The sequence below is a fragment of the Cariama cristata genome, unplaced genomic scaffold (assembly GCF_000690535.1).
Source record: "Cariama cristata isolate BGI_N322 unplaced genomic scaffold, ASM69053v1 scaffold26854, whole genome shotgun sequence".
Classification (NCBI taxonomy): domain Eukaryota; kingdom Metazoa; phylum Chordata; class Aves; order Cariamiformes; family Cariamidae; genus Cariama; species Cariama cristata.
Window position 1 is genome coordinate 6,337 of NW_009615075.1, and position 23,807 is coordinate 30,143.

The following is a 23,807-nucleotide window of genomic DNA, read 5'->3' on the forward strand; positions in this document are numbered from 1 at the left end:
TTCGCAACGTTTCTCTCACCCTGACCCAGCTGTACAACTGACAGGTGGCATCACAGTTGCTATGTGAGGACTTAAGTCTTCTTGCAGTTCTTACTCAGCTCTGTCTTTGAGGTTGTGGTTATGAAAAAGATCCCAGGTCTGAGAACCTCTGCTTCTTTTTGTAATCTTAAATTCATCTTTGAACTCCACCCACATGCCTACAAACAAACCCTTTTAATGTCATCTGTCCACATGCAAGGGGTCTCATCCTTCCTGTCATCATGTCGTTGTTTGCTAGCTGCCACTTTGAAGGTGGCAAAGTCTCTTGGATGTTCTTACAGCCTGGGAGCAGATAGTTAAGGCTCATTCCTATCCTTGCCTGAACCCTTAACGAAGTTTGTTAATTTATTATAAGGCAAGACATCCTTTTCCATCCACTGGCTTGGGAAATACTTAAATGCCAAGGGTTTGTGCAAAGCTTTTTCATATTAAAAACTACACAATCTGCATAACTAACCTGCAAATCTTACATGAATCCTTGGCATTATTATTATATGAAAGTGTAATGCTCATTACTAATTGGTCTGAGACAAGAAACAAGACTAATCCGTCGCTGTGAGGTGAGAATAGTCATGGGGTGCACATGATCTGAGTTTGGACCCAGATTAACTCAGTTCTGAGCCCTTGTTTGTACCTTGGAAGGCCTCTGCTCTTCCATCTCCAGCGACCTGTGAGTATTATCACCATAGTGTTTTAAGATGGTCAGAATTAGCTCACTCATCTTTTCCTGCCATGTGTTCCCGTACAGCTGCTGTTACCTACACTGTGGCTGTATTTCTTTGATCTTTCTGAGCGCTTCGGTGCACTTGAGACTCTCGCTAAGTGTTTGGGCCTTGCTGTCCGTACTAACCCTCCTTCCTGATGTGCCAAGGCGGTGCAGAAGCACCAGGCTGTAATGCAGTATGGCAGAGGTGGCATCAGGCCAAAGTAAAGGGTGTTTCAGAATCTCTGGCCCAGATAGTTAACTGTGCTATGCTCTGCTTGCTCAGGATGACAAGGGACAGTAAGAGAGCACACAAACTCTGTCCTAGTTTTAATAGTTTTCTGTACCAGCCCCAGCATAAAAGGTGCTATTAAAGCAGTTCAGAGATTGCTCTGAGTTTTACAAACTCTCTATGACCTTATATCTTTGAAGAGTGGAAGAGATTATTTTAAAATTAAATTAAATTCAAAGTGATTAGTTTTCTGCATTACTGAGGAGGAGAAGGATATGACAGGGGTTAAGACAGATCCCAGTTCCCCCCTTCCCCTTTTTCTTTTATTCCAGTTTTAAGCCATGGTTAACATGGGACAGAGTAGTTGATATACTAGTGTTAGGAATACATTCATTAAAGATTGACATACCCAAATGCTTGTCTGTTTTTTCCAGTTGTAAATCAAAATTATATGCCCTCCCTACAAGTCTTGCTTTGCGTAAGTGTATCTTGAAGGTGTGTGTACTTTCACTGGCCAATTTAGCCATGAGAATACAGGACTATGTGCTCTTTTGTACTCCTGTATCAACTTAAAGCACTGGAACTACATCAGTACATTCCCTGAGCGTGAATGCATTATATAAAGGCACATCTACGGGTTCTCTTTATTGCTGTAGATTTTGGGGAAAGATGATTAACCAATATGAAACATTCTTATGCTGATATGACAGCTTACATGTTTGATGTTGTTCTAGTTTTGTTGTTTTGGGGGGTGAGGGGAAACCCAAATGCAAAACTAAACCCCAAATCCCACCTCTGTTCAAAGTAGTTAAACTGAAACTGTGTGTTGATTAGGTCTGAAGCATACCTGTTATTACTGCCTCTCTATGCCGATATTTTGGGACGAGTTGTTTACATACAACTGAATGTGTAAGTAGTTGCAGATTCAGTTAAGAAGCCGGTAACAAAGTAGTAGTAACAGCAGAGCTAAAGACCTTTCATTATTTCTATTAAAATGTCACTTTTGTTTGTAGAATGAAATGTGTCTTGCCACACAACAGCTTTCGAAGCACCTCCTTGCCTATGAAAAGCAGGTATGTTGCAACATATGACTTCAATTTCTTTTCAGCCTCAGCACTTGCAAAGAAGTCTGTGTAAATAGTGTGGTTTCCAGAAGTGCTTAGGGCATTTGCTTTACTTGGTTTCATGTGAAGGCTGTTATAAAATTACCCAGAATCTTCAAGGGAGTTAGGTCACTTCTGAGAATCTTAAAAAAAAAAAAAAAGTGTAAAATGTGAGTTAATAAATTTATGAAGATGCAAACCGGTTTATTCCTTTTGTATTACTATCACTTTAAAATGAGTATAATAAGCATTATTTACATGTTGTCCAAAATCCATTCATTTAAAACAAGAGGAGCAGGGTAGAAGAACATGTATTAATGAGTTACTGGTTTTCCATTTAGTTTTATCATTTATTGCATTTTGTAGGAGTATTCATTACTTTTGTAGTAAAACACATGTTGTATTTTATACTTACCTTTATTGATTTATGGACCAAATATATGTTTCTATTTTCAGCATTTTGCCTTGGGTAAAGGAGATGAAGAAGTGATATCCACCCTTCATTACTTTTCAAAAGTTGTGGATGAGGTAATTTGAATTGCCAATATTCTGTTTTTACAATATAGAATAATAGTGTGTTTTCTTTTAGTCTTTGTCCTTTTGATTCTGAGCCTTTCCACTGAAGGCTAGATTGTGCCTGGGTTTTATAGAATCATTTAACTGGGGATAAAGGAGTATAATATCAATGTTTCATAATGGTTAGAGCTGCTTCTGTGGCTTCATCCCCTATGCTGTCCTCAGAGCAAAGCTGAACTTTCTAAATAGGGGATTAGCAAGGAGCCTGAAACAGGACATAGCATCTAGGCTGGGGCCATTTTTTATTTAATTCCATTTAAAAATTACATTTACATTTTTAAGCTTTAAACACTGTAGTTTGAGCCAGAACTTGCCAGGGATGGATGTAGGGCAGCTATGAATTACTGAAGTTGCAGTTTAGTTGCTGTGAGATCGTGCAGAATCCAGAGGTGTCTGGGGGAGGCTGCAGAAATGCCTGCTGAAGGCAGGTTAGGTACTACAGCTGTGTGCACTGAACACTTCTACTCCCTGTAGGTTGCTGCTAAGTACTGGGAGTCTTTCTAAATGCCTTTGTTAGATCTGCCCATATAACGTTTCAGTATAATCTTACAATCTAAGTCCTTATTGCTTAAGTATCATTTGTACATCACGCTCTCTGTTGTGAGCAGGGCTGTGCCATCAGAAAAGTGTTGCTGCTCTTTTTAGTCTACTTTGAACTTTTGTTAAGAAGGCAGAGGACTGTATTGAGGTCTGCTGTTTGGGAGAGGAGGGGAGATAGGATTGCGGGGCAACAAATAAGTTAAAAATTTTAGAGCTCATGGATAACTCTAACAATGTAGTGAGAGAAATCCCAAAGGTTAAGTTTTCCCTTAACCTTCTCCCGGTGCATGTGTGCTCTCAGGGGATACTTGAAAGGAGCATTTGTTGTCACAAGTCTTGTACTTGTCTATGTGAACTATGAATAAATCAAAACAAGAACTTTCTCCTTCCCAGGTATGAGAGAGCCATCCCATTTGGGAGCAGAAATCTGAGAGCCTCTCTGTTCAGTTCTGTCAATCACATTTTTCCTCACAAGAACCTGCTCCATTCATCAGCCTCCTTTTCTGTGTGTTAGCTAATGCCTGTACCTGTTTCTCAGTTCTATAGGCATTGAATTGTCCTCTTTTAGTTTTGTATCGTCTGATGGCAAATACTGACTTCATCCTTACCTGCGTAACCCCACCTACTCCAGGATATCATGAGCAGATGGGCAGAATATTGTGTCAGCGTGTGGTGCACACTGAGTTTGTAGTATCAGGCGCTCTAGCAGTGTGATTAATAGTAGTCCTACCTGAACCCATCCAGTATTCTTAGCATGCCACTGCTGACATGAGAACCTTGTCTTCAACCTAAACGGTGTCACACAAGTGCTTTGAAATACGTCTCGATGTCCTGAATTCTAGAGAAACACTTAAAAAAACAGAAACAGGAAACTGCTCTGAAGGTAAAATATGTGACTGGGACCTTTCATTGTGGTTGCCCCCTGTTGTGATTGTGTCCCCGGTAGCCCTCATGAATGGAAAGAGACTCTAGTCATGGCAGCGGGACCGTAACTCTATGGTGTAGGGACTAACAAAAACTGGTTAATAAAGGCTAATTACAGATTACATCCTGTTGGGTTAAGCATTAGAATTAAAGGTCGAGTGAAATGCCCTAACACAGTATGTGGGAACTGAAAAGTTCTTGGATCCTTGGAAAACACCAGGCAGGAATTAAGCATTTAGGGGAAAAAATCCCCATCTGTCTCAGGTATTTTGAGAGTATTTTAAGCACTGAAGTACATTGAAGTGCATTATATACTTTTTTTGTCTGCTGGGCACAAATGGCAGGCTGTAGACTGCTGTTATCTTATTTTATTTTTTAAATTTACACTGTGTCTTCGAGCATTCCTCTGTTCTCTGTTTCAGCTCAATATTCTTCATTCTGAACTGGCAAAACAGCTTGCAGATACAATGGTTCTCCCAATAATACAATTTCGGGAAAAGGATCTCACAGGTAAATTTTATTTTAAGTTTTAATTTTCCTCATGTGTTCCTTTTTATTTCATAACAAACTGAGACATAATGCCATGTAATAATTTGTTCTTTGATTGACCACAAAGGTGTTTGTGTTATTTTTTGTTTTCTGCTACAGAATTTCATTGACAGGTGCATGCTTTTACTCAGAGATAAGCAGTGCAAGTTCACCACATGACATTTTATGCACCATATAGTGCAAATTTGAAAATACACAGCTTTGTTCTATGCTGGGTCACTCTGCTTTTACACTGGTGTGATTTCACTGGAGTCATTGATGTTATAATTGCCTAAAGAAGGGAAATTTAGCAGTGAATCTGGCTTGCAAACAGTATTTATTCCACTTCAGAAGTTTGGGGTTGTTTGAAAAGCACAAGCAAGAATTTTTTTTAACTTCAGAGTATAGTGTATTCCCTCCTTTCTAAGGAACATGTCCTCTTTAAATCCTTGCCATCCAAGGGTAGTTCCAAGTAACCTGATTGCACAAACTTGGAAATGCATTACTTAAACAGCAAAGCAATAATGCAAACCTTTGGTGGGATTTCAAAAGAAGCAAGTGCATATTCAAGGTCAAGGACACTCTAACCTACTCATGCAACAGAAACATGAGTTTTTACTGCAGTGTTTTCTTGTTTTGTTTTGTTTTGTTTTAAAAAAAAGCCCGCTTCTCATCTCACTGATCTCAGTCCTGTTATGTACTTTCTAAAGACATCATTTTGATGGGAGACAAAACAACTATAGCAAAATAATGACTGGTTTAGGTTCCTTATATCATAGCATCTCATTTGAAATTGTGAAGACATCAAGGTGTCTATATTAATGAATATCTTGTCTATCATATAATGTCAAATATAAAGCAGGATTTGGATGGTAAGATCTTGGTTCTGTAAACACTTTCCCACCTCTTTAATGTGGCTTCACTGATAACAGTGATTCATTCTGCTCCCATCTTTATGGATTCTGCCCCCTGGTTCATAGAAGACATAAAAAGAAAATGCGGGTGAAACCTGCAACCAAAGCCTCAGCTGCTTCATGACAAAAAATGAAAGTCTCTTCAGCTTCCCTGGATGTCAAAATTTTTTTTGTTCCATCCATCACAACCTTCATTTTTCCCTGACACAGTCTGTAGAACAGCATTTTTAGTAGAGCCCTGGCCATATTGAAGTTTCATCGTAGGATTAAACAAGGAAGCAAGGAAGATCAACTGTGTACTTGTTTTTACTTTTGATCTTCTTATGTCTAAGTATTGAATACTGTAGAAACCTCTAGGTACAAGTTAGTCACACCTGGGAAGAATTTCTGTCTTTCTGCATCAGAATCATGAGGAAGTGTTCTGGGGAGAAAAAGGTGGCGTGAAGTTGATTGAGTAGGTTGTTACAAATAGAGGCCATGATGACATCCTACAGCTTCCCGTTATTCTTTTCATGGTTGTATAATGTCTGTTCTTGTGAATGTGCTTTCTTTGTCGCTCTTTGAGCAGGGTTTTGCCAGTTGCAGCATACATTGATGTCGACACTGAGATTAGCTTTGTGCGCAATGCTTGTGAAGGTTGAGTCGCCTGTTTAGTTGCTTTTCATTCTACCTGTACCAGGAACTTGTGGCCAGTGTTTGTTATGTCAGCATTGTAGCCACCAGTCAGATGTGTTAGATACGTATTTCTTTTCACAGAGAAACTTAACAAAAAATGTTCCATGTTGATGAAGATTCATATACAGGAAAGGGGGTTAGTTCATTTCTCTCTGGGATTTTGATTTCTTGGTATCACATAAGCATTGTCAGGAAGTTGTTCAGAACTGCTGATCTTTTATGATGGTGGTGGGCCTTTTGTCATAACAGGCATACTGAAATGGTGCTTCTTTGTATAAACTACACTGGCAGGTAAGGAATCTTTTTCATAGTGATAACTTGATCAAGTAAACTCACTTGACTCTTAATTTGCTATCTACTGGTTCGTTTCTCTAGCAGCTGATCTGGTTTATCATTTTCAAGACAGGCACAGCTTATACATCTGTGCTGTGAAAGGACTGGAATGACTTAGGCATTAAATATACCATAAATGGTCTGAGTTGAACAAAGTGTTTACAGCTGGTTTTACTTTCAATATTTGATTTCTTTTTTCCAGAAGTAAGCACGTTGAAGGATCTTTTTGGCCTTGCTAGCAATGGTATGTTTCCCTCTTTTGTTCCTTTCTAATGGTGCACACCTGTTGTATCACAGAAGACATTTTTAATCTACGCACACACACATCACATTTCTAAAAAAATAATATTCCTTGTCTACAGAACATGACGTGTCCATGGCAAAGTATAGCAGGTTACCGAAAAGGAAAGAAAATGAAAAGGTAATGAACATGAAAGGGAAAAGGAAAAGTTTTCATCAGCTGTTCTGTCTGCATCATTGTTCACTTACGAACTTTGGAGAGTTCATCAGTTAAATTCACAGTAGCTCAAGAGTACTTGTGATTTCGTTTCCAAGCAGACACCAAGCTTTTAAACATCAATTCAGCAAAGTTACACCTGTTTTCTCCAAGTTAGACAAATGATCAAGTATTGTGCTTAACTAGAGCCCTTCAGGTCTGGGGAAGCTCTTCAGACAGAGGCAATCCAAATGGCTATAAATAGATTTGTAAAGGCCTACTGTTGTACAGCTGATGTGATGATGCTGTATCGCTGGGTACTATTCATTGTGAACTGTCATGAAGCCTTGTGTCTGCTGTTTATAAAGCATTCCACTTTTTCGCATCTACCTTCCTGCTAAATTTCTCTTACAGTACACATAACTCTGTTGGTGGGATTGTTTTACGTTTCTTCTTCTTTGTCCACTAGACCACTGTTCCAAAATATATCCCTGTAAGCCAAAAAGTGTGTGATTGGATCTATCCTAAGAGTGCATCAGTTCTACAGGATGGTGCTTTAAAGGAAATGCATTCCAGAAGAGAATGTGATATAGCTTATTGTGAATTATCCATCTCTGAATTCTACAGTTGCAGGCCTGTGTTGTGATCTCAGCTGCAAATAAATTTTTTGCACTGAGATCACATCCAGAATTTTAGTTGTGGTAGTTACATAGCTTATAGTCACAGAAGCTCCCCAAATGCTTAAGTATCTTGCCAGAGAAGGGCTTGAAGTACTTGTTTTGGGTTTTGGACTTGCTTTCTTAGTTTCTCATCCCTCATTTTAATGTGGAGAAGTTCTGTAATGAGAGTTATTTAAAGATAACCTGAAAATAATCAGTAAATATACCCGTATGCACAGTAACACTTTGTCAACTTCTTTATCAATTTTTATTCAGCTTAAGGCAGAAGTGGCAAAAGAAGTGGCAAATGCAAGAAGAAAGCAGCACCTTTCATCTCTGCAGTATTACTGTGCCCTGAATGCTCTGCAGTACAGGAAGAGAGTGGCAATGATGGAACCTATGCTAGGATATACACGAGGACAGGTATGGACAGTAAAGCGTCTATATCACTTAGACATGTCCCTGGGAAAAGTAAAACATTGTAGCTCTGGATTTTATTTTTTTTTGAGAACTGACAAATGATAACAGGGCAGGGGGAGCAACTTTTGTTCAGCTTGCCTAGATTCTAACAACTGGTTTTGTTTGTGGCATAGTTGAATGTTCAGATATTCAGGAAAGACACCACTTTAAAAAAAAAAATCCAATACACTTATATGCAAAATCATCCTGGTGTTAATTTTTTCATGGCTAAGCTATCAGTGCAGGAGCATTTACTTCCACTGTTTACTCTGTCTGCACAAGCTCTCCTATGTAGCAATTGCCTTGCTGGCACATTATGTTCAGCATACTGATGAGGAGTGTACATGATTGGGAACAGAGCATGCACTGGAGAACTGGAAGGACAGAACAATAGAGTGGATTGAGCATAAGGCTGGCAAGTGCTCCTTCTAATCTTTATTCTGCTAGCAATTTGATAGAGCATTTCTCAAATCTGTAAAATGCGGTAGTAATACTGATAATCTGACTCTCCAGGTTGTCAGGAGGATCAACAAACTAGTATTTTCACAGCACTTGATTCTCATTATCACCCATTTTAAGAGTCTGTTGTGCTTTGACATTTATCAAAGAAAGCATTGGAAAAATGAGAATTGGGCTGTGAAAACAGAAAAAATGGATGCAATGGTCTGTTTGAGATTGTAGTGTGGGTCATCATCTCCATTGTCCTGTGTCTTTTGCAGATCATGTGCCCTATATAAAATAGGTAATAAATGAGAATTCAGTCAGCTTCCCCACCACGAGAGTACACGCTGCTTCTCTGCTGTAATTATACTAAGTGAAAGAATCGCATTGGTTTCCTTTACTGGAAGCCAAACAGAACTTTCTTTCCCTGTATTTTATCTGGCAAAACTGCCACATCTCAGTGCTTTATACCGGAAGGTCTTGGGTGGTCATGGGAATGACTGAGTAGCCAGAAGCCAGTTGATACTGATGCTTAAATACTGTGAACCACACTTTAGCCTAATTATTTATCTTCTTTATTAGTTTCTCAAAATATGTGTTACATATTTCACGTTTCCAGTGAATAAGCAGGTCATAAGGAATTTCTGGAAGAAGCAGTGGCTAGTACAGGGTTTATTTGACTGAAAACTGACATCAACATCTAAGCTAGGCGTGTCAGTCTATCATCAGTGGAATTTAGAGCTCTTCCCTCCTGAAGTAGGCATCTGAAATAGAGTAGGTGAATCATTCTTTAAGAGAGCGTGCTTTCTGTCCTTTGTCTGTAAAGGGAATCTGTGGTCATAACAAGCTTGCAGAAATCAGAGTTACAGGTAAGAGGAATTGCACGTCCCAAGGTTAGGGAAAAGGAGTGAAATCACAAGTAAAATTGGATGAAATAGCTAATAAATTGCTTAACAGCGAAGAATTTCTTTTACATCTCTTTCTGGAATAGTTGAGTTAATTTTTTTTTTTTTTTTTTTTTAAAGCTAATTAATTGCACAGACACGCTGGCCATGTCTATGTTTCACACAGTTGCCAGTAGGTCTTAATGATGACTCTGTGCCCCACAGCGGGTAATCCAAGGTCAAATCTACACTGAGTGCTTTGCTGCTGTTGCATGCCTGCTAAGCCATACCAGCTAAGTGAATTCATCTTCTGTCACAAAATGTGCACTTTGGCCTTAGTAGCTTTTTTTAGCTCCTTCAGTAAAACAAAATCCATGGTAAATCTGTAGTTGATATAACTGATTGCCCTGGAGGCTTCTGCTCTGCTAGCACAGCTACCCTTCATCACTTTCCTGACCGACTTTACTATAGCATTTTAAAAATTTCCAGGTTGGAGTTGGTAGTCCAAGTTGGACTACAAAATCTAATGGCTGCTTTGTGTCCTGTTCCTTTTGATATGGTAGTATTGCATGCGGTGGCTCATAACTCCACTAGACCCAATTCTGTACAGGGCTAGTATGGGAGAAGGCTACCTGTTCCCTTATTTCTGTCATTTAGCAAATTCATTGGAAACATACCTGTCAGCAGCCGATGGCTTATGTGTGTATGAAAGGGTGGAAAGTTGCAAAAGTGAGACATACAAAGAAAGGCAACGCAGCTGTTTTGACCATGTGTTTGATCGCCAGCCAAAAGTATCAGTCATAATGGGATCGCTGTTAACACAGTCCCCACAATCTGTTATTTGTCTGCCAAAGCCAAGATAACTTCTAGTGTCCGTTTTTTTTTATTTTTCAGATCAACTTTTTTAAGAAAGGAGCAGAGATGTTTTCCAAAAGAATGGACGGCTTTTTGTCATCTGTTTCAGACATGGTCCAAAGGTAATGCAATACTTTTTTGTTTCCTTTTGTCGTTCCATTGAATTCTGAGCAATAGCGCTCTAACCTTCAGGATGTAGCAGAAAGTGCCTCTGTTTCTTTCTTACGAGATTCCTTCCATGCTCACGTTGCGTTGTTGGGCATATTTTGTGAAAGGAGATATGTTTGTACATGTAAAGGAAAATGCTTCGGTGCACTGCAGAGAGTATTTTTACAGTATAGTCAGGAACTATATACTGTAAAATGTTCACCTGCTTTCTTACATCCTCGTGTCTCTCCATGGACACAAAAGCATGGAATTTGGGCTTGAAGTGGGTTAACAGAATTAATATAATAGAGCTAAAGTGCCTTCTGAATTAGAGGTATTTATACTTACTGGGTCTTCTGTAATAATACTGTAACAATAATCCATTAACCTCTCAAATAAAGATTTAGGGCCTATAGTGTTTGGTGTTGTAGCTACGTAAGGCAAACAAAACTCCTCGCCCTAGAGAACATTCATTGCATCCAGTATAGGCTGTTACCAGTCCACTGAGTTCAACCTGCTTTGGCTAAGTCCTTATTTCAATAAACTGCCCTACTTTTGAATTCCTAATTTTGTGTCCTTTTTTTCTTAATCCTCCCCCCGTCCTCTACTTGTAGTGCAGATTGACATTTTCTTTATAATTAAGTCTCTGTAAATGTAAACTTTTCATTTAAAATGTAATCATATTAGAACATTAATAATTTATTTTAAATCAGCTGGAACGCTAGACTGAGTCCTTCACTTCATTGCTTCATACCTTTCATATCAGACTATAGCCAAATCATTACTTATTCTGACTCTGGTGGCGTTTTAAGTAATGCATACTTGTTAATTTGAGAACAGTGACATAAGTAATCGCCCTGTATAGTAGATTCTTTCACTAGATGATTCTTTACTTCCTGTACCCTTACACTTATTTATATATGTTTTCACAGTCACTTCTGAAATAAATCTGTCTACAGTCTACACAGCATTTGTACAGGCTGGAGGACAGATTTTAAACTCCTTTGAATTACTGCACTTTATTTAGTAAGGCTAGAGCATCTCGCTTGTGTCTTATAGGCGCAACGAGGATCCTGCCACTGGATCCTCACTGTAGAATAAGCCCTTGTTTTCCAAAGTCTGATGGATCTGAATTCTGGATAGTACACAGTAGTAAATGGAAGCATAAATAGGCTACTCAGTTGTTTTGCTGAGTCTGTTTTTTGTGTTTTAAGTCTGTCACACAGCAAAGCTTGAAAGTACAACTCAAATGTAACTAATACAGGAAAAACCAAACGAGACGCTTGCAAAATCCTGACTGACACTGTGCAGCTTAGCAATCACTGACACAGGACATGGTTTCATGACTAAAGATTATACAGCCACTGAAAACCATGCTGCCCGCTCCTGTCCTCCTTTAGTGCTGCGGATCACAAGGCCTCAGTGAGTCAGACCTGCTTGCTAATCAAGCTAAAAAGCTTTTTATTTGTCTGATTTTGTTTTCTTGGAACAACAAGCCATTGAGACCCATTGTGCAGCTACAGAATTTCAGCAGTGATGTAGTCTTGCATCTGTTTAATCTGCCTGTGAAACTGAGTCTTCATATTTAAAAGTATTTTCATTTCTACAGTGAATATTGCTAACAGTGTAAAAACTCAGAAGACAGATCACTAAAATATTCTCAGTAACCAATTGGTCTAATTGCCACAAATGCATATAACTTCAGAATTGTCAGCTTTTCTCTCCTTTCTACCTTGGAGATAGGAGAAACGCACCTTAGGAAGAGGAATCCAGTCTCAGGAACCTTGAAGATGCCAGGGCAGTTTTGTTGGAAGCAATTTGTGGTACAACAAAAATGACTGATCAAAAGGTTCATTGAAGTAGCATTTATGTAAAAACTGATAGCACTGTTCCATTTCATTTCAAAAGGGAATTTAAATAGTTCTTATTCTGACATTTAATGATAATGTTGAAAGGCATTAGGTTGCAAAATATGGTCTAATTTAATTCAGATCTGATGATATTATTCAGCCTTTATAACTCAGCCTCTCATATGACTTGGCTAGGTGGTAAGATGCACACAGCTGGTCTCATTTTGGAGGTAATGTGGGAGCTTAGGAAGTCTCAGCCTTCTAAAGATGCAGAAAAGCTGGAAATAAGCTAATATGAAACAGACTAACACCATGATGCAAGAGTGACTCTTCTTCTGGCAAGTCAGATACTGGTTAGTGCTAACTTAAATGCAGCACTGTGTTTCTAGATTACTTCAACAGTTACAGGATATCACCAACTTCTACAAAAGACTGGGGAGGGGAATGGGGGAAGAATTATACGTACTTGCCTTGTACTTTTCCACGGGCTTTTTGCTGCTGTCAGAGGCAGGAGAGTGGACTACATGGATCTCTGGTCCTGCTGTGTACAGCCTGTGTTATGTACTCACGTTCTTCAGAAGGTTTAACCACTTGGGCAGGAAGTAGAGAAAACATTGCTTGTTGCATAGGTGCAGGTATTAATGACTTTCTAAGGTATGCAATGACAAGTATTCTTATGTTCCCACCCCATGAGTTTTCCTAGTAGCCAGGATACAGTTAATAACTCCTCAAGTTTGGAGAAATTAATAAAGAAATCAAATATTTGCTAGTATTATTTCTCTGAAAGCCTAAGAGCAGCTGCTGCAGTATGGACCTCGAGAGGTCATCTAGTCCACTGTCCTGCTGAGAGCAGGGTCCGTTAGAGCAGAGTGCTTAGCACTGTGTCCAGGCAAATTTTGAGCATCTCTCTCATGTCGCACATGGCACACACAGTATCTGGTTACAGCTTGTGTCCATTGTCTCTCATCCTAGCACTGTGCACCTCCAGGAAGAGTCCAGCTCCATCTGCTGTGTACCCTCCCACCAGGTAGTTAAGCTAGCAGCAAGATCCCCCCCCATAACTTCATTTCATGAGGCTGAAAAGCAATTCTTACAGCTTCTTCTCATGTCACATGTTCTGGCCCCCTAGCCATCTTGATGGCTCTTCACTTGTCTTTGTATCTGTCTTTCATGTGCTGAGGCACCAAAACTAGACACAGTACTCCAGTTGGAGTCTCACAAGTGCTGAACAGGCAGGAATAATTACTTCCTTTGACCTGCTGGCTCATGCAGCCCAGGATGTGACTGCGCTTTTTTTGCCACAAGGGCATGGTGCTGGCTCACTTTCAGACTGTCCTCTAGGACTCCAAGGTCCTTTGCTGAAAGTTGCTTTCTATCCAGTTGCTTCCCATTCTTTACAGTTCCATGGAGTTACTCCATTCGAGGCAGGACTTTGTCTTTGCACAACTTCATGAAGTTCCTGTCTGCCCATTTCTGCAGCCTGTCAAGGTCCCTCTGAACAGCAACCCTCCACTCTCTACCATATCTGTCAATCAGTCTTCGCAATTTAGTGTCATCTGCTCCTATGGGTTGTCCAGCTTTTATTAAACACTGTAAACTTTTAAGCCTCAGTACTGACCCATGAGGAATGCCACTAATAGCTGGGTACTGATTGGCCTTTGTCTCACTGATTACAACCCTTTGAGCTCAGTAGTCCAGCCATGGTTTCTACCTATCTTGTAGTCAACTTCTGCAGTTCATATTTCACCAATTTGGCTATAAGGATACTGTGGGAGAACACATGAAAGGTCTTGCTGAAGTCAAGTGAAACAGCATCCATGGCTCTTTGTCCACCTACCAGGTTAGTCACTGCATCGCAGAAGGCAATCAGGATGGTCAGGTGTGATTTGCCCTCAGTAAATCTGTGCTGGCTGTTCCCAGTTGCCGCCTTGTCTTTCATGTGTTTGGAAATGGCTGGAGAATTTGCTCTGTAATTTTCCAAGGGACTGAGGTATGGCTGACTGGCTTGTAGTTCCCTGGATTGTTTCCCTTGCCTGTCTCAAAGGCAGGTGTGACATTTGCCTCGTTTTCAGTCATTTGGAACCTTCCCTGAGTGAACTTTTGAAGAGATCGAGACCAGCCTTGCAGAGACATTAGCCAGCTCCCTCAGGACCTCAGTTTACAGACACGTAGCTGGACCTCAGGTTCACAGAAGGGCAGTGCAAACAGATGGACTAAAACCATTTTCTACTTCCTTGTCCATAGATACACCAAGTACTGCTTGCAGCTGACATGGAGACCTAAGCCCTTTTATGTACAGTTTATCTAATAGGTTTTGTTTTTAATTATTGTATTATGTCACATTTTCAAAATGGCAGGCCTTTGGTTCTTTCGTTGCTGATGGAAACAAGGCAGGTTTGTTGGTGTGATGGGACTGTCAAGTGGTCTGTAGGAACCTCTGAAAATTAAGTGTCTCCCAATGATTGTCTGACAGAAGAGCTGAAAAAAAAATGAAGGTATTTCACTGGCATATGAACTTACTGTTGAAAATCTGTGATGAGTTAGTAAGTGGTCTCATGGCAGGAATTCCTGCATGTTACACAGTTGCAGGAATTAGACAAAATTCTGTGAAAGCCAAGAGATACTGTAGTAAAGCCTACTTTGAACTGTGCCACTATACAAGACCAACATCTGTGTATGTTCAGCAGTATAAATTCATACAAGCATTGCTTTTAGAAGCTGTATCAAAAAATAAATGTAACCCTTCACTCTCAACACTTAAGCATTTCTTGTGTGCTCATTTCAGTCTTACAAAACAGTCTCATAATTCTGGTCCTTCTCTCTCTCTACTGTTTGGGGAAAGAAGATAACTACATTTAGTACAAATTGCAAAAAAGAAAGCATAGCTACTGTATGAGACATTGAGAGTAACATCTTCAAACGGGGCTTTCAAAATAAAGAGCAAGGGGAAATCCTGACTATGCTTTTGCTGCCAGCCTGCCAAAGATAGCCATATTTTCCTTCAACCATTGCTAATACCTTCAGAACATATGTACCTTGTCTCTTTAGGCTCAAATGACATTTTCTGGGAGTAGTTGTCTGTTGTAGGCCTCTTTCTTCCATTCTTTCCTAACTGCAGTGATTTATCTAGTCCTTAGAGAAAGCCTTGGATAAGTAGTCTTACATTATATTTCCTATAAAGTCTCTTGTAAAAATAAACTTTATTTTGCAGTACTCTCCAATATAATCTCAACTGGTATTTTTGTTCATTTTGGCTTACAGATGTTAGCTATATCCTGGTATAAATTGACTAATGATGGCTTTGGGTTTCTTATAATGTTTTTTTTTTCAGCATACAGGGAGAGCTGGATGCTGAAGCTGAAAAAATGAGGGTATCCCAGCAGGACTTAATTGCAGTTAATGAATCTGTTTACACCCCAGATTCTGATGTAACTTCACCTGCTATCAATAGAAATCTCATCCAGAAGGCTGGCTACCTTAATCTTAGAAAGTAAGAAGACACTTGCTACCTGCTGGTTTATTTAGTTGCTGACTAGTTGCTACTTTTTTTTTTTTACACTCCTCAGGTAATGATGTTTGAGGCTGCTGAATCACTGTGGTAGCTGTACTGCAGTATTCAGCTCCTAAGTATCTCTCTCTTTGTCATCTTTGGAAATGTGTTTTAGAAGTGTAAACCAAATTAGAGGCATTTGAGACTGTTTTCCTGAAAACAGAAGTTGACTTCTGGTTGAATTCATGTACGGGGATGATTTCCGGCATTCAAGTTGCGAAAAATCAGAAACTGATGGGGCTGGGTTCAAATTGTTCCCAGTTCTTAGGGCTAAAGAAAACAGTGTTTACAAAAATAAACAGCTATATTTTGTAGTTAATACATGTTTTCATAAATGACTTCCTTCACATAAATAAAAGCTTTATGGACAATGCAAGTGCATAATTTTGAACGTATACCATATGTAGCTACCTCTGCAGATTTTCCAAATAAAATCTTCCATCAACTTCCGTAGGAGCTGTGTATATTGGTTGCATATAGTAACCCTGTTTATGTGATTGATTAAATATCAGTTTATTTCTATTTGACCAGTAATTTTTTTTGGTGAGTGGACATTTATTAATTTTGCGTAGCATTCTAAGAGCTGGATTACAATGTAATAGGACTCCATGGATAGGGAGAAGATGGACTCTGAGATACTACTTGCAGAGGATACTTTTTAAAATGATGATTCTTTGTGCTGAAATTGCTCATGCTGTTCTTCAGCTTGAAAAAACTTTTTTTAATCCAGTTTAATACTATTTCATGTCAGTTACTCAGTAATTCTTTTATTCCTTAATTAGGAGATACTGCAGAGAATGTTTTTAACTTGGGATGTTTGGAATTAGTTTAATTCTTCAGCTTTCATTAAGGATTAGGCTCTACTAGGAATAGGTGCTGCTTTTACTTCTTAGCAGAGACTCGCCATAAAAAAAAATCCAGGGTTGAACATAAAGCTCAGATTAGCATCAGGATATGTTTGCAGTTTCATATGTTTGGAGTCATTCCTAAATAGTAATGAGTCTTTATCACTGCATCTTCTCTTTAGTAAAACAGGTCTGGTGACTACAACTTGGGAAAGACTGTACTTCTTCACTCAAGGTGGCAACTTGATGTGTCAGCCCAGGGGAGCAGTAGCTGGAGGATTGATTCAGGACCTGGACAACTGCTCTGTTATGGCTGTAGACTGCGAAGACAGAAGATACTGCTTTCAGATCACTACTCCTACAGGCAAAGCGTACGAGACAGGTTTTATTTGAGGACAGCCAGTCACACCTACCTGTTCAGATGCTGTTTCATGTAAAACATGCTTGCTATAATAGTAAGCCTTTCTGGGTTTCCAGGAGGGTGTTTCCGAATTAAAAGCCTGTTCCTTCCCATCCTCCCACAACTGCCTGAATAGCACATGTGGTACCCTTTAGCTGCAGCATATTTGTGATTTTCATTCCTTTCATGGTTAATAGATACGAAGCTTGGTGAGGTTACTATGACCTGAAGTCAAACAGTCCTGGTGTCCTCTGTTAGCACTGATACACTATGTTTATATTTTAGGGGTATAACCCTTCAAGCAGAAAGCAAGAAAGAATATGAGGAGGTAAAAATATTTTCTTAATGTTGTTATTCTTGTATACAAGTGAGCTCGAAAAGTTCAATTTCATTTTTCCTTTCCAGTGGATATGTGCCATCAACAACATCTCCAGACAGATCTATCTGACTGACAATCCAGAGGTGGGAGCTTGTTTCTATCTTCAGTCCGTTCCTTCCAACTTGCTTTCCCATTGTTCTTTACGTGGCAATGTAAAGCACGTGTGTAAAAGAGCTATTCTGTCTTGTTTTCATAGGCAGCTGCAATCAAGTTAAATCAGACAGCCCTACAAGCAGTGACTCCCATTACCAGCTTGGGAAAAAAAACAGCAGTTCACCACCCCAGGTAACATTCTCACTTGCTCGGACTAGAGACTGTGCCCAGTCATGCTTTTTACATGGCAACAGTCACCCGGCAGTAAGCCCTGTCTAGGCCCTGGCTTTACAAGCCTGTGTGTTCCAGCAAATTCCTCTACTTCTGATATTTCCTACTGAAAACCATAAGAGATGCTGAGTGTTGAGGGTGATGCTTATTGCTACACATCACAGCTTTGAAGCTCCTTGATTGCCATTGGGATTTTGCTGTTTCTTCAGAAACAAATATAATGCTTTATTTCTTAAGTGCTTTGCTGTAATGGAATGACTTATAATGTGGAAAACAGAGCAGAGTCCCCAATATACATTGAAATAAGTATATTCTTATGTATTACCTCAAGCAGTTCCTGTCAGTCTGTCACAGGAATATGCCTTACACTGCTGTCAGAATAATTACTGTTGTTCTCTTGTGCTCATTCAGGTCAATCAATAAAGCTCCCCTCCTTCAAAAAATGTTAATAATGTTCTAGGATATGCTTATATTCAAGTGGATATTTTATGTATCGTTTCTTTGTGTCCACATGATCCTAGCATCGTGCTCAGTGGGAATCCCTCAGACTTCATCATCAGAGTTGGCTTTCAAGCCCAGTGCTGGACTGAAATCCTGCTTTCAGCAGCAGTGTGATAAAATAGGGCAAGTTTGTGTCACACTGACTTCAACATGAAAACACTTCTGTGCAATTTTTGTCAGAAAACTGTAAATTCTTACCTAGATATTTACTTCTAGAAATTCAAACCTTTTCCAGATCTTCTGCCTCTCAGGCCAGTGCCCTTACTACGATTTATGGTTTGCTTTATTATGACTGCTTACAGATTCCAAGGATTCCCTATAGTCATGGGGAGTGCCAGTCAATTTCTTTCTAATTTTATCCACAATGCAGCTGTTTCACTTTGATTACAGATTTATAAATAGAAAAATATTGCCATCTATTTCACTAGGCAAAGGAAATAGCTCATTCATTGACAACAAATCTCCCAAGACACTTTTACAACTGTATGCAACCAGAAAACTTCCTAGAAATAGGATGCTGCTAGTAAACTCAGCGTACTGTACGTAGTGATATGCATAGTTATGACTCTTGTAGCTGTGGGAAACTTAGAATTTTGTTCTCTTTGAGAAAAGATGCAGGAAGAAATGTGACCCAGTGTATAATGCTTCTTCTTAACTATCACATTGTAACAAGCCTGTGGCCAAGTAAGATCTTACAAAAATGTCAGGATTGCCATTTACACCGGTAGACACAAGTCCGAGTCTCAGTTGTTTGAGCTGGTAACGTGGCTCTAAATACAGCTGCTAGAGGGGAGGGAGGCAAACAGCAACCCATGGCTGAAAGTCAGCCCACACTCAGAGTTGAGCTGTGTTCAGATTTAATATACTAGCATTTACTTTTTTCCTAAATAATTTTAGGTACAACCCCCCCCCCCAAAAAAAAAAAACAGAGATTTTATTGGAGTCCTCGGTAACAGGTAAAGAGGAAGATACTCTTACTATGTTTAAGTATAGTGGTTCAGTCCCGCTTTGGATTTTTGAATGATTTGTCTCCCTTCCAAAGCAAAGATAGAGCGTCATTGATTGACTGAAACATATTATTATTTTTTTTCCATTTTCACTTTAGCCAGAATGTAAAGAATACGGAAAATGATAAAATAATTCCCAGTGAATCAGCTGGCGTTCAAGACTCCACACAACTCATTACTCCTGGAACACCGATTCAATTTGATATCGTACTGCCTGCCACAGAATTCCTGGACCAGAACCGAGGTGGCAGGTATGGCCAGAGACAGTGATCAATCACTGTAACAGGGAGAAAGCGGGGTATTGCAGCATGTGTGTGTGGTGACCAGAATCTGTAATTAGAGTTTTTACTCTTATTTCATAGGCGTGCAAACCCATTTGGGGAGTCTGAAGACAGCAGCAAAGATGGGGAGGAAGGTCAGTGCATCATTTTTCCAGATAAAATTAGCCGTAATGTTAGGCCTAATTCAGCTGTCAGCTATCCAGTGTCTCTTAATGAAAGCACCTGACACCATGGAGCAGCAGTAACAGATCCATCGTACACTTGAAGGTAGTTACCTTTCAGAAGCCAGTCTTTTAAACATCGCTACCTGTGAAAACAAACACCTTTTTCCTTCACAGTCCAAGCTGTATTCCAGATTAGGTTTATTTCAAATGTTTAAAGGAAAAAAAATTTGGTTTGCTTGAGTTTTGTCTTTCATGATTTTTTTTTTATTTTGTTTTAAAAAAGTAGCTGTTGACATCTTTAGAAAGGGTTTGGTGGGACTGTATTATAATTCTGCTCAAGTTTGAGGCTCCTTAGTAGCTATTTCTTACCCACGTGTACTCTGAAATCCCCAATCTAAATCTGGCGGAGGCCCAGCATATAGCCAGGAGCAGCAACACATCTCTTTCAGCTAAGGGAGATTTTGTTACTGCTGCCCACGTTCCCTCCTCCCAGTGACATGCCAGTAAAAGTCAGCAGTTCTGACCTTCCTCTGCCAGCACATGCAGGGCTCAGACCCTGGCTGTTTTCCTCTTCCTCTATGCCAGTCAGAACCGCTGTCTGGAACCCACAGCCCCTGTCAGAAAACTACTCACAGAACCAGACCAGAACTGACCGATTTGAACACTCACTTGCATGGGCTGTCCCGCTGTGAGGCAGGATGGGTGCCGGCTGCCTGACAGCAGAGTAGCTGTGACAAGCAGGCACCTTGGCACTGGCAGCAGCAGGACTCTGCTCCGCTGCAGCACGTAGAAGAGAGAACAGCGTTGAGGTGCCTGCCCTGTGTCTCATACTGCACAAGTGGGTCTGCGTAGCTCAGCTCAAGCTGATGCTTAAGAATCTTTGTGGTGTCTTGTGCAATGTAAACACAGCTGTTGTAGCCTTTGAACAGTCACGCTCAGCTGGACTCAGCCCGCTGTACCTTGCTCACCACCAGCCATAAAGGGAGCCTGATCAAACGATGGCTTTGTTGCATTAACGGCTACTTAGCTGTAAATAGGAGTCTTATGGTGATGGCCAGTGGGCAAGGAAGGATTTAATGAAAACCTGATTGGACCCAGCTGCATGGAAGGTCAGAAGGACACAGAAGCAAGCAAAGAATGTACAAGGTTTAAAGATAAGAGTTAACTTGATGGAAGCCTAGGCTTGTGCACAATCGCAAATTTATCACAGTTTATGTGCACAGTTTACGTGCACCTGATAACAAGATTGGCAAGTGAATTGTACTAGCTAATCAAATAAAGCATGAAGGAGCAGTTACACTTTTACAGCTTCCAAGCAACTGTGATTTTTTTTTTTTTTAAATCTCCCCCATTTGCTGCCAGTTCAAGCACTGTTTAAAACTGGGTCAGAGCACTGCCTGGCTCATAGCAGGAAGTCACCACTCACAACAGCCACCACCCACAGGTTTACTGTTGAATTGCCAAAGTGAAAAAAATAATTTCGTTGATGACTTCAGCTTCCGATAATTGAAGTAGCACAGCGAAGGAAGTCATGCCTTTTATCTTCCAGATTCACTCTTGCAGCAGATGTTCGTAGTTCGGTTTTTAGGATCTATGGCCGTTCAGTCAGATGACACAAGTGAGGTGATTTATGAAGCTATGAGACAAGTGTTAGCTGCTCGTGCCATTCACAACATATTCCGTATGACGGAATCCCATCTCATGGTCACCAGCAAGAACTTGAGGTACTGTAAAACTTTCAACTTGTCAACATTCTGTTCTCTTCATACAACTTGTGATTAGTAAAGTATTTTTGGTTTTGTTTTTCCAAGAAATACACCCTTTGAGGGAGTGAGATCCTGAGATTCACTTTTTACTTAGTAAAGATGTCTCTTTTCTTACTCTGTAGTGTCTAGAAATCATCCTCCTGACTAAGTTGTAAGAACATTCTACCAAAATTTAGGGAATGCAGTGGCGCTATGAGGCCTCGCAAAGATATAGAAAAAGATGCTAAAAAATGCAGTGGAAGATTCTCCTTCTTTACATGTAGTAACAGGAGGAGAGCCATCGCTGTCCTGTTGTCACTGTTCTCACTGTAGAATACGTTGATGCAAGACATGCACTCCAGCTGGAGTGCACTTATGTCCATATGTGTGTTAGTGTCTTAGCCCATACGTGCAGGATGGTTACCACATCATGATTCAGAAAGACACCATGACCTGTATGTGTCAAGCTGCTGCGAGTCAGGGTCTAGAGCTGAACCTTACCATTGACCGACTTGAAATCAGAGATAAAGCATTTGATTCCGTGCATGTTTCCTCATCTGTAGAATTGCTATAGTGATTGCATTACTATTATAAAGCACCTGGAAATTACTAAGAATCACTCTAAAATAATTTACTTTTTTTTCCCCCCCCCTATACATAATTGCAGGTTAATAGATCCTCAAACCCAAGTTACACGAACAAGTGTAAGTCACTTTTGTTTTGAATTTGATTTTCTACCACAGCATTGAATACTCAGTCACATGAACTTGAGCTCTTGTCAAGCTAACCAAATGCTGGTTAAAAAAAAATAAATTCTTTATTGTACTTTTCCAGTTTGAACTTGCCACTGTGACACAGTTTGCTGCTCATCAGGATAACAGGCGACTGATCGGCTTTGTGGTCCATCTCAGTGAGACTCTGGGAGAAGAATCCATGAGTGCATATATTTTTGAGAGCAACACAGAAGGGGAAAAGGTTTGCATAACATTTAATGAAACACTTTATGTAGAAAACAGGTCTTGGGCTTCTTGACTTACACATCTGGGAAACGGTGCTACAGAAGCAAGAGCAGCTCAATTTCTTGCCAAGAAAACATGACTTAACATGCAGGCCTTAGATGGCTCATGTCTAAAAAAGGACCAAATTTACAGAGAAAGCAGAGGCATGGACAGCAAGAAGAACAGATGTGATGATTGCTAATATCAACATTAAGAGAGAGGGCAAAGTGTGTGTGGAGCACCAGCACGAACAAAAAGGAATATTGGCTAAGTTGAGACATGTACCTCTGCACAGTTCTCAAAGACAAAAGACAGCCACACTCTCTTAACGCCACGGCATGCTTGCTGCCTATGATAATAACAGACTATTAGAAATAAGGAATGTGCTGGAGAATTTTTGTCTTAAAAACCAGTAATACTCTTCCATGCACTGGAAAAGATCCCTCAGGTTTGGAAGTAAAGTTTCGTGAATAAAACTGAGTTGAGTACAAGGGTTGACCAGCCTAAGAGAGCTTTGAAGCAGAACCTGAGATGATAGTTTTGGGGTTTTTTTGTAGTTAGCATGGTGAATTGGTATTCCACCTGTGCTTTTAGGCCTGTATTTAAGACTTAAGTTTGGATTGACACTCTGTGTTTTAGTCCTGATTAAGGAACAAAAAACCAAACCAAAACTCAACTTTACATATATTTCTTTTTTTAGATTTGCTATGCTATTAGCTTGGGAAAAGAAATCATTGAGGCACAGAAGGTAAGTTTGTTTCATTCACCTGTCTGTGTTGTGATACATCATGGTCTGCTTTCGGTTGCACCATCCAGGTACCTCTGGTATGAAAAAGGAACTACTGTTCCCCCTAGTGACAAAGTTTTGCAGACATCATTTAACACAGCCCCTGGGTAGTTCATGCAAAAATAAACTCAATTTGACTTTGCAGTAGCTTGATTTGAGATAAAATTTGCTACCGTAAATCAAATTCAGTACTATACAAATCCAATTGTGGATGTTTGAAAGGAAGCTGTGAGCAAAGTTTTCAAAAACAACCCCAAACAAACTCTTTGGGATGAAGTGTACATCACATACGTTGATGTTTCGTTGTGAGAAATTCATATTCCTTCCTCCCTTAAGGAGGAAAAACACACAGCTATTTTTTCCCCACTTAAAAATGAATGGCAAAGTTACCTAGCCCCGTGTAGAGAAGTTTATCTAAAGATGCAATGCTAATACATTAATATTTGCTGTGTAAGATTTCAGAAAAAGCTGGGGGAATGAACTTTTAGTCACAGGCAATAAGCACATGTATAATAAATAATTGATTTA

At 39.8% G+C, this 23,807-nt stretch overlaps 1 protein-coding gene across 1 annotated transcript; it reads left to right on the forward strand.

The window, feature by feature from the left end:
* Positions 1-1,993: 1,993 nt before the first annotated feature.
* On the forward strand, positions 1,994-23,317 carry APPL2 (adaptor protein, phosphotyrosine interaction, PH domain and leucine zipper containing 2; the record flags this gene model as incomplete). The annotated part of the gene is made up of 18 exons (XM_009699687.1): positions 1,994-2,047; positions 2,534-2,605; positions 4,540-4,627; positions 6,770-6,811; positions 6,930-6,988; positions 7,939-8,085; positions 10,341-10,423; positions 15,630-15,788; positions 16,876-17,064; positions 17,379-17,421; positions 17,499-17,555; positions 17,669-17,757; positions 19,403-19,555; positions 19,667-19,719; positions 21,299-21,473; positions 22,162-22,198; positions 22,329-22,469; positions 23,193-23,317. Coding segments are annotated over exons 1-18 (1,766 nt in total), but the record flags the coding sequence as incomplete, so codon positions are not given.
* Positions 23,318-23,807: the final 490 nt, after the last annotated feature.